The 11,657-nt window shown below is 39.5% G+C and overlaps 1 protein-coding gene across 1 annotated transcript in view; it reads right to left on the minus strand.

Annotated features, from left to right (window-relative positions):
- The window catches only part of LOC131232419 (uncharacterized), a gene marked incomplete at its 3' end in the record, with an annotated part of 37,291 nt that extends 31,306 nt beyond the window's left edge, over positions 1 to 5,985 (minus strand). Inside the window, exons 1-4 of the mRNA XM_058228640.1 lie at positions 5,895 to 5,985; positions 3,302 to 5,772; positions 2,038 to 2,158; positions 1,808 to 1,896 (exon numbers count right to left, since the gene is read on the minus strand). Coding sequence (XP_058084623.1) covers positions 1,808 to 1,896; positions 2,038 to 2,158; positions 3,302 to 5,764 — 2,673 coding nt within the window. The remainder of the gene's footprint in view (positions 1 to 1,807; positions 1,897 to 2,037; positions 2,159 to 3,301; positions 5,773 to 5,894) is intronic.
- Between the last annotated feature and the right edge of the window lie 5,672 nt (positions 5,986 to 11,657).

Here is an 11,657-nt window from a genome sequence, read left to right on the forward strand (position 1 = left end):
GTGCTGTTAACGGCAATTACATGTCATTTTTTTTCCATAACCGCTGTTACGGCCGTTACGACCTCGTAACGTGTAACAGTTGCCACCGTTACCTTTACGTAACGGCCTTTACGGCCCCGTAACAGCCTTAACGACACACCATGATGCGTTAGCTCATCAGGGTGATGCGGAGCCATGGAAGAAGAACTTGCCGCTATGCATCGCACCAGCACATGGTCTCGTCTCTCTCCCTCCGAAAAAGCGGACAATTGGCAGTTCGTGGATATTCACTATGAAATACCAACCCGATGGATCAATTGAGCATTTAAAGGCCAGATTTGAGGTAAAAGGCTATACTCAAACTGCAATGCTGGATTATGAAGAAACTCTCTCTTGTTGCAAAATTGAACTCGGTGCGAGTTTTAATTTTTATTACAACATGCAAATCATAGCTAGCCCCTATACCAATTGGATGTTAAGAATGCCTTCCTAAATGGAGACCTAGTTGAAGAAATCTACATGGAGCAACCATCAGGGGTTTGTTGCTCATGGTGAGAAGCAGAAAGTCTGCAAGCTACAAACTTGAAAGCCCCAAAAGTTACTCGATATTATTTATATTATAAAAAAAGAAAAAGAAAAAAAAAAAAAAAAAAAAAAACCACATAGAAACCTATAAATAAGGCCATCATCTCTTGGAAAAAAGCCTTTGAATTTTGCCACTAGACTTTACTTGTCCCTTCTCCCCCCACGCCAAAAATAAAATAATAAAAAAATCATTTTTTACGGCGTGTTTCTTCATATGGAATCCAAGGGAAAAGAAAGGAGACATCAATAATTATCAAATGATGATTTCCATGAGAACCATTTAAACATGAATTCCAATTTTGAGTTCTTGTTTGGATAGAAAATGGAAATCTCATATTCCTCTTACATTAATCACCTAGTTTCTTGTGCCAAGGATTCAAATTGGGAAAGTGTAATGATTACCTGGTGAAATCCACCCTTTTCAATACCATCCCAATGTATACAATAACGGAAATGGTGGCCGTTGATTATTGTTACGATATAGACCATAAAGATGGTTATAACCATTGTTTGAAGTATCCCCGATATTATATGCATCTCCAGCTAGGCGATACCGATAACACTAGTAATCGTAGAAATTCCAAGTATCGACGATGTATCGCTAAGCATCGCCAATGTATCGATGTCACCAATTTTTTTTACTATGTAAATTCCAGGTGTCACTTGTATTGCCAATATTTTCAACTGTGTAAATTCTAGGTGTCTCTTGTATCGCCAATGTATTGGAGATATTTAGATAATATTGTCAATGTGTCGATTTTGCAAAAAAGCTGTTTACTAAAAAAATTCCATTTCAAATTTTTTAATGGGTGCATGGTTGTATGTAGTGTTTAAAACATTGGCTGCAAACAGCCCAAATTTTAGCACATGGTGGGCTCTATTGTAGGCCTGCATTGGTTTGTCTCTTCTTTTTGTTTATTTTTTAGCAAGGGTGGCCTTGGCTCTCTACCTGTTGTAGTCCTGTTTTCCCTTTCCAATATGTCTTCCTTTTATTGCTCTTTGGGCACACAGGTACACACACACACACGTGTATACATGTGCGCGCTATTACATAATCCATCTGCCACCATTTGATCATTGTATGGGATTTGGGTAGGAAAAACCAGAAGATATTTTACTTATTAATTGACAGCAAAGATTTTTCAGCTAACTTGCAAAGAGAACAGGACTAGACAATGACCGTAAGCTTGGATAACATGAACAAAAACAATAGTGTCAAAAAGCTCAAGATGAGCAGTGATACCTTTTCGCAACTCAGCTCACAGAAAGGCAGACACGGACTATTGGGCTCAACAGGTATAACATCTGTTTCCCGAATGCACCCTTGGTGATCTATAAAAAGAAAAATTAGCGATGGCTTGTCAGCTTTCATGCTAAAATGAATTATTTATATCCAAGAGCGTCGAGAACAAATAACACATGAAGCTACTTAGAAATTAGGAAATGAGGATATGAATAGAGAACAGTACATACATTTTTCCTCACACTGACTGCATGAGAACAGCCGGGAGCTATCACCTTGAGAACTGCTGCAGACAGCCCCACAAAATCTACATGAACATTTTGGACAATGCCAATCACCTGGAGGAAGCATCTGTAACAAGGGAAATAAATGCTAAATGAGTAAACCATTCATGAAAGGCTTCTACATGCAACAGCCTATATATAAGGTATTAGATTGATACCACTAATGGTAAATTTGACATGAAGGAATGATCAACAGGTTTAACTTCTCAGGGTATTTTTGGTTGAGAAGTATTTAATCTTAAGAACACCACAAGATGGCTCCACCAGAATCCACAAGTAATTAGTCATATTGCGTCTGGACTAGCAGGCTTAAAAAGGTTTTGTCATTGTTTTGTTTCTTTGCTTTGTCGGCAAAACACCCTCCCCGCTCTACCAACCACAGAAAGAAACATAGAACATGCTATTGTTTGTTTGAACCCTTTCCAAATTCCCAAAAAGATTAAAGAAAGGGAGAAACAAAGAAACTGGCAATTCGCTTTCATTGGTTAATATGCCCAATATGACATACACTTACTTCCCCCTCTACCACAGAAAGACATCACAATATCTCAGATAACATGGTTTCTTTATATATATATATGGGAAATGGTACTATGAGGTCGAGCTGTGTGGGCCCCACCGTGATGTGTGTTGAACATCTACCCCATCAGTCAGATGCACTGTTCCATGGTGGGCCATGGGCTTAAAAATCAAGTCAATCCATCACTTGGGTGGGCCACACCACATACAACAGTTGAGAGGGGTTACCCTCCCATGAAAACATTCATAATCATTTATTGGGCCACCAAGATGTGGTTCACAAATCCAGCCCATCCATTGTGCGTCCCACTTCGATGAGGGGTCAGACCAAGTTTCAGCCGCATCCAAACTCAGGTGGGCCCCACCAAGTGCTTTTTTATGTTTTAGGCATGTCTTCACATGGTTTTAGATGGTATGGCCCACCTGAGTTCTGCATACGGCTGATTTTTGGGATATCCGATAACCTAAAGGGGGCCCATCAAATGCACGGTGTTGATGTTCGACACACATCACAGTGGGGCCCACACAGCTTGACCTCTGGGAAGTTCCCATGAGGTCGACCTTATAGTACCATATAGCTCTGCCAAAAAAAGGAAAAAAAGTAAGGGAGATAGGAAGAATATGGCAATTCCCTTTCATTGTTTACTGTGACCAATATGGCATACAGATCAGCGTGAGAATTTCTACATACCTGTATATTTAAGCAGCGTAGATGGAATGTCGAAGGACAGCCATCACAGCAAATCAAGTCCCCACCATCTCCACAAATGCCACAAGTGTCATCATTTGGATCGTCACCGCTAAGGTCAATGAAATGGAACCCACGTCGTTCAGATTCTTCCTGTTTATTCCACGCATCTAACTGGCACTGGAGAAGAGAAATCCCTGACTCAACATATATGTTTTGGAACGGCTGACAAAGTTTGCTCCCAGCATGAATCTCAAACTTTGAAACTGTGAGGATTTTACTACAACAACTGCAATGAATGCCGTCGCTCGTGATGAATCCCTTTAGCATTGCCCTAGTGCGTCTCTTGTTCATATACTGCACCTTCACATTCTCGGGCACGGTTCCTGAATCTATCAGCCAGGAGAGAACAGTCCGTTTTCCAGCATATGCAACAAAATTGCCATTGTCTGCACTCGCTCCTTCACTAGAGCTGCGAACCAACAAAGTACATCCTCTCTGCCTTTCATGCTTTGATTCTTGCAGCGAATGAGTATCATTGGATTTACAGGAAGGCTTCCGAGTCCTAACTGACTCTAGTGTTTCCTTGAGTCTGGAGCCTGCTGAATTACCTTGTTTGTTAAGCAAAGTTTCCCCATTTCTACGACCAATAACATTTCTGACAAAGCCCTTCTTTTCTAAACCATTTTCCTTGATTCTTCCCTTGAGTGACTTGCCCTCTTGTGCAACACGAGAATTGGGTTTATCTTTCTTCATACGGCCACCGATGGTGGTCTCTTTAATGCATTTATCTTTCTTGGTGGCTTCCTTTGTGCTCACACTTGCTTTGTCACCTTTGAGCTGCTGCTTCTTCTTCTTCTTCTTCTTCTTCTTTTGCTGCTGCTGTTTTTCAGCCTTCTTGACTGTATTCCGCTGCAGTATGCTGAGGACCTCCACTGGTATCACAGGAAGCAGAGATTTCGTCCCATTGAGTTTCTTCTGACCACCAGCTCCATCCTTGCCACCTTCGCAGTTTAATTGCTTTTGAAGTGCATAATATGCATTGAGAATTGACCAGTATTCCCTTCCTGCAGGAGCAATGTAGACCAAATCCTTATAATCTCTGTTGCTCCTCTGCCTAGAATCAATTGTCCAACCAGCACTGACGAGCATACTCTTTATCCTCTCGCGCAGTAATTGCTTTTCTTCTGCACGACCTCTCTTCTGTCCTCTTTCCTTCCGCTCCACTACCACCCATCTTTTCTCTTCTTTACTCACGTCCTCTGCCTTCTTCTTCAACCCCATCCTCAGTATTCTATCACTGCCCTTGTTTTTGGCACCATCTACTCTATTCTTCAGTAATTGCTGCTTCGCACAATTCTTCTTCTCTGTTACAACAGAGGAACCTGTTTCTTCATGGATCTTATCCTCTCCAGAAAACGATGCTTCCTGGCAAGGAGGAGCATTGGCAGACCCACAGTCCTTTCTACAATCTTCAGCTATCCTCCTCTGACCATCTCTTTTTTCAAACCCATCTACCTTCATCTTATTATTACTCGGCAGCGACTTCAAAACGCCACTCTTGCCGTCCTTGTCTCTTGAGACACCAACTGACCGAAAATTTTCATCCTTTTCCAGCCTAAATCTCTTCCTGTCAAAACCAATGCTTCTCCTCTTCCTTTCAACTGCCAAGACACTACCATCCCTGGGCAAATTAGAGGGTGGTGTTCTCTTATCAACCATGCTGCTTCTGCTGCAATCCATTTTACCATCCCTCCGCCTACAAGTGGGGCCCAGAAGCTTGGAACCCAGATCCCAAGACCCTCTAGAAATATCAGATGACTTTTCTTCTTTTATCTTCAGCTTTTTCCTGTTGGTCTCGGCATCTCCCTTGAATCCAAAGGTAGATTTTATCCTTTTCTCAGTTTGAACACCCAAAACTCTCTTTCTATCTACAAACTGGGTGGCGGCGTCGTCATCATCCCTATATGCAAACGGGTCAGAAACATTATTTTTTTCTTCGCTACACTTAAACAACAACTCCTTGTTTAACCTCATCCTCCTATTGATGTTGGCATCTTCCCCCCGACTTGTGTTCATCTCCGTTATTTTTGTGTCTATTTCATCATCTTCCCTATAAACATGGGGATCAGAAACATCACTAGGCTTCTTCTTGTTCAAGCGTAGGGTTTCTGTTTTGAGGATTACAGAATCTTTCGTCTTATTCTTCTTCTTCTTGACTTGAAAAGGAGGATCCGTCATCCTTCTTCTCTTGTGGTCGACTGCAGCAATTTCCTCACAATTGCCATTTTGATTGGCAACCTTGCCGTGGTTTGATGAAGAATCATCATCATCATCATCACTGCTGCTGAGTATCAACCTTCTCTTCTTCTCCTTTTTCGTTTCTATAACTTTTGGTTTCCTTGAAGAAAAGCCCGAATCCCTACCTTTCTCGTCGGATTGCACGCCCTCCTTCATCTCTCTCATGCAAAAACCTCAAAAGAAAAAGAAAAAGAATTCAATGGAATTCCAAATAATAGGACAGAAAAGAGAAACGAAACCTTAGATCTGAATCTCAACGCTACAAGAATCAAACCATAAATAGGATTAGGATTACCTCGCCCCGAGGGTTGACGTTTTGGGGAATTACCAGGCGAGCGTATTGGCGTTTAGAGGGGGGCGTGATTTTGGTATATGCCGGGGGGGGGTAGGATTCGGGAGATTTGGTTTCCCTCCGGAGACTCCTTCCTCTCCTCGGAAGAAGGGAAGTGAGGAATTGATTGCACCCTCCTCTCCTCTGCCAGGAACTTGGTTTTTCGTCCTCTTTCTTTCATTCAAGGCCCCACCACACCCCTCATGTACGATGCCCATGCGCCATCTTCCCAACCATCCCATATTTTACACCGTTGATTGCTTGACCATTGAGATCCATTGGCACATGGGCCATCCGATATACGGTCTCGATCAAAGAATGATAGCCGCTGAGAACCGGGTATTATGTGATTCCTCCCGTCGACTGTGAAGCGGGTATCGCTGAGGGACGAACCTCACGCTCAGCAAGTATACCTAAGCAGTATCCGCCTCGGATTAGGATACTATTCCCAATCTACTGGTGTTTGTCGCGCTCAAGCTCAACTCATGCTAGAAACAGTCCCACGCTTGTTCTCCCTCAGCTCATGCTAGAAACATGAAATTTGATGATTCTTGATTCCATTGTGTCGCACTCTCAAAGTTCTACACGCGCGTGGTAAGATCCCTACCATCAGATCTATACATTTTGCACTGTGAACCCCATAATTGTATTGCATCTCACAGTTCAACTAAATTCTAATTTGATTTTAGTATGATTTGGTGGATGTTTTATTTTAATCTTTGGTACCATCATGTTGCGTTTGAATAAGCTTTTCAACGTGCTAAGATCTCTTGATTTGGACGTGTGTGAGAAATGCTATGGTCCACAAGATGGATATAGCCTAAAACGGTTCACCAGACCCTGTTTCTATAAGAACGACATTCTGAATTTTAATTGAATGGATCCGATTTACCCTCCAGGTTGTGGACTCACCGGTGTCAATTGAGTTCATTAATGAATGTTTGGGCATATTTTGATGAAAGATTTATTGATTGTAAATTTACTAAAATAACCTCGTTACTTTTTAAATCTAAAAATTTGGAAAGAATCACCACAACTGATTTTCCCTCCAGATTTGTACAATTACCATTCTATCCTTGTGAGCAAGTATGAGGATTTTGTCGTCTCATTATGTCAATGACCTTTCTAATGCTCTTTTGTTTGTATGAATTCGTATGATTACCATCAGAGGAATTTATAAATAGGCTTTTCTTTGATGAAAAAAGGGTTTTTAACTTATTTGCCTTTTGATCATTTGTCCTTGATACTTGGATCTCCAACCTCAACCTCAAAGAGAAAAAAGAGTAAAAGGGAGTAAGGAATTCGATGAATATTTTAGGGTTTAATACAGCTTAAGCTCATGAGTTGTTAGAGCAAATCATAGTTTAGGCTTGTGAGTTATCGAAACAAATCACATTTCAAGCTATTGAGTTGTTAGAGCGATATTGACGCTGTTGGAATATTTGGTTGAATTAAATAGACCATTAAAATCTAGAACCAAAAAATAAAATAAAATTTTTGAGAAAGAGGACTTATTGAATTGAGTCAAGGCATGACTGAGTCACTTGACTTGAAATCGAATTTGCTCCCCTTGGACATCGTCCCAAGTGCAACAGGTTTCCAGAGTAATCGACCTCCAGGATACAATGACTATAACCCGGTCCCAGCGGTGCACTCACTGTATGCGAGCTCAAACCACTTGCAGTCTAACCCGAAAGTGCTGAGTTGACTCAGCGATGAACTCAGTAAAATTCTTAAACCAGAATATCAGAGAGAGTTTTATAAAAGAGAAGGATTTTTCGTATTTACAAACATAAATTGGAAGTCTTTATATAGACTCTGAAGGGGTGCATAAGCACTCTTTATAAAGGGTTAGGTCCGTTGGGTTTAAACCCAACAGATGCGACCAATTGGAACAGACACACCTCTCTGATTTAAAACGAAAAGGCGCAAGTGTGAGTACACTCTCACAAATTAAGTCCCGCGAGTACCCATACACACACACCCACGCGAGTACACTCACACCGCACCCGCACCGGCACCCTCGCCCACGCCCACACCCAGCCCAGCCCGTCCCGTTTGGTCTCATCCCGTCCCGTCGTGTCACATCGTGCATGCGCACGCGCACATGGACACGGACTCGGACTCGAACTCAGACTCTGCTCGGCATGGCATGGCACGACTCGACTCCGCGCGCGCGTGTGTGGTAAATAGTATAGATTAGAGCTATTGGCATAGCCCCCCCACAGGACCAAATTCACATGCCTCCTGAATGGGGCTCAAGCCCAAGGTAAAAGCATATCTTATATACAAGAGGATTTACTTTATCAAATTCGATGTGGGACAAAACTCACAATCCAAAAACACCAAAAATTTCAAATGTGGAGGGAAACCGAAAATTTGAAAAATCAAATTTTTAATAATTATTTTAAAACAAATTACAACAATCCCCTACATGTTTCAAAATAAAACTCTTTTGGGTTAAAGCGTAATAGTTGTGCAATGGTGCTGGTGTCACCATAGACTTAAACCAACATTAGAGTAAGCAAGACAGATCTACAGGAATCAGGTGACACCATAGTCTTGAACCTGAATCTTTTTAATGTAGATCGCAAGTATATGTCACTCACACAACTCTTCCTCTGCATGTGATTCTGCGGTTCCATGTGTTTCGGCCATATACCGTTACTTGGATTTCATGAGTGCTCTAGAGAATTTGCCTAAATTCTCATAGGAAGCGGCTTCCGCCTCTACACCTATATAGGTGAATTCCACAAGTGTATGCAATAATTGTATACACCACCAAATATATGGCTATGGATCCATTAAAAGTTCTAAAAAACTCATTCTTCTTCGTTGCTGCTCGCACTGTACACCATAGAAGGGGCTCATATAACTTAGTGTAATCGTCTACCTCGTGTCTTGTTGTTTACCCATTAAACTTATCTCATGGGATCTCCACTTGTATAGGTTGGGTTACCGACATTGGCAGCTCATATATTAGGTTTAGCCCCATTCCTTTCGATATATCATTGACTAACCTTTTAGATAGTCCTTTAGTTAGATGATCTGCCAGATTCTTTTCTGACCTCACAAAGTCAATAAATATGACTCCATCATGCAACATATATTTTACTATGTTGTGTCTGAGTCTAATATGTTTGCTCTTTCTATTATATATTTTACTCTTTGCTTTTGCTATAGCTGCTTGACAGTCACAATGAATAAACACGGCCGATACAGGCTTTGACCACAATGGTATATTAGCTAAGAGATTTCTAAGCCACTCGGCTTCTATTCCAACCTTTTCTAAGGCAATAACTCGGATTTCATAGTCGACCGAGCGATACATGTCTGCTTGGTAGACTTCCAAGAGACTGCTCCTCCACCGAAAGTGAAGACATATCCACTAATGGATTTTGTCTCATCTGAATCACTGATCCAGTTAGCATCACTATATCAAGGATAACCATTATAATGTAAACCATAAGCCATACTGCCTTTTAGGTATCTCAAAATCCTAGACAAGGCATTCCAATATTTTTTCTTGGGTTATATGTATATTTACTTAGCCTTCATACTGCAAAAGCTATGTTTAGTCTAGTGCAGTTTGTTAAATACATGAGGCTACCAATTATTCTGGAATACTCTAATTGAGACACTATTTTCTGTATTCTTCATGAGAGTCACACTATAATCATAAGGAGTACCGACAGGGAAACAGTTAAAATGGTTAAACTTTCTCAATATCTTCTCAATATAATGAGATGTTATAATATAATAACATCATCTTTCCTAGTTACTTCAATACCCAAGATTATACTAGTCTCTCCTAAGTCTTTCATGTCAAATTTAGATGACAAGAATTTCTTAGTCGCAATAGCTAATTTAATATTAGTTCCAAAAATAAGCATGTTATCAACATAAAGGCATATAATAACATAATCATTTCTAAAAATTTTACTATATACACATCTATCTACATCATTTATATAATAACCATTTGATTTTAAAACACCATCAAATTTTTCATGCCATTGTTTAAGAGTTTGTTTTAGACCATATAGTGATTTAATTAGTCTACATACTTTATGTTCTTTGCCTGATATCTTATAACCCGTAAGTTGCTTCATATATATTTCTTGTTTTAAGTCTCCATTTAGGAAAGCCGTCTTAACGTCCATCTGGTGTACCACCAGTTTATATATGGAGGCTATCGCAATTAAGACCCTAATAGTTGTAATCTTAGTTACAGGGGAATATGTATCAAAGTAACCTATTCATTCCTTTTGTTTAAAGCCTTTTGTTACTAACCTAGCCTTAAATTTATCAATAGTCCCATCTGGTTTTAGTTTCTTTCTAAACACCCATTTACAGCCTATTGGTTTGTTTCTAGGTGGTAGGTCTACAAGTTCCCAAGTGTTATTAGATATTATAGATTCCAATTCATCATTTATTGCTTCCTTCCAAAAGGTTGCATCGGCAGAGTCAATCGCTTCTTTATAAGTTGCAGGATCATCTTCTACTAAGAAGATGAAAAAACTATCTCCTAGGTTAGTTTCTCTTCTAACCATAGTACTTTTTTTTGGTTGTATCTCTTCTACTACTTACTTGCAAGCACTTTTACTTTTAAATGCGATATCTGATTCATTAACTTCATTTATTCCTATAGATTTAGATTTCATAGGGAATACGTTTTCAAAAAACTATGCATCCCTAGCTTTTATAATTGTAATAGAATTTAGAATATTATTCTTAGTTTTTAAAACTAGAAACCTGTAGGTTGCACTATTTTGTGCGTTCCCTATAAATACACAGTCGGTTGTTTTATGGCTTAACTTTTTTTCTTAGTTTCAGGTAATCCTACTTTAACAAGACACCCCCACGCTTTAATATATTTATAACTAGAAATATGATTCTTCCGAAGTCCATAAGGTGTTTGGTCAGAAGATTTAGAAGGAATTCTATTTAGAATATAACAAGTAGATAGAATTGTTTCTCCCCATATATTTGAGGGTAAGCCTGAACTATTTAATATATCATTCATCATCTCTTTTTGAGTTCTATTCATACGTTCTGCTATTCCGTTATGTAATATCTTTTTCCACTTCTAGACATGTGATTTCTAAAATCACCTAAGTCACTGTGTATTAACTTTAATAAAACAGATGATATTTCTATTCATTTAAAAGGTTTTCTAATGAATTTTGATTCTACACATGTTTCACATTTATCGAATTTCTCATTAAATATATTAGGTAATAAACCTAATCTTTTCATTTTTTTCAAAGATACTATATTCACATGACCTAATCTACTATGCCATAGATAAAAAGGTTCAACGATATAAACAAAACTCGGACTCAGCTCAACTCGGCTCGAACCGCGCGCCCGTGTGGTAAATGACATAGCTTTGAACTATTGGCATAGCCCCACAGGACCAAATTTACATGCCCCCTGAATGGGGCTCAAGCCCAAGGTAAAAAGTCTATCTTATATAAAAGAGGATTTACCTTTTCAAATCCAATATGGGACAAAACCCACAATAAAAAAACATAAAAGTTTTCAAATGTGGAGGGAAACTGAAAATTTGAAAAATCAAATTTTTAATAATTATTTTGAAACAAAATACAATAGACGCTAGTGACCTTGACAGTCCAATGGTTGCATGATGGTCTTGAATGCTATTACAATTTTAGGCTAGTGTGTGGCTCAGAGCAATGCTCTGACAATTTAAGCTCACATAGG

Source organism: Magnolia sinica, chromosome 18 (assembly GCF_029962835.1).
Source record: "Magnolia sinica isolate HGM2019 chromosome 18, MsV1, whole genome shotgun sequence".
In the NCBI taxonomy this organism is placed as follows: Eukaryota; Viridiplantae; Streptophyta; class Magnoliopsida; order Magnoliales; family Magnoliaceae; genus Magnolia; species Magnolia sinica.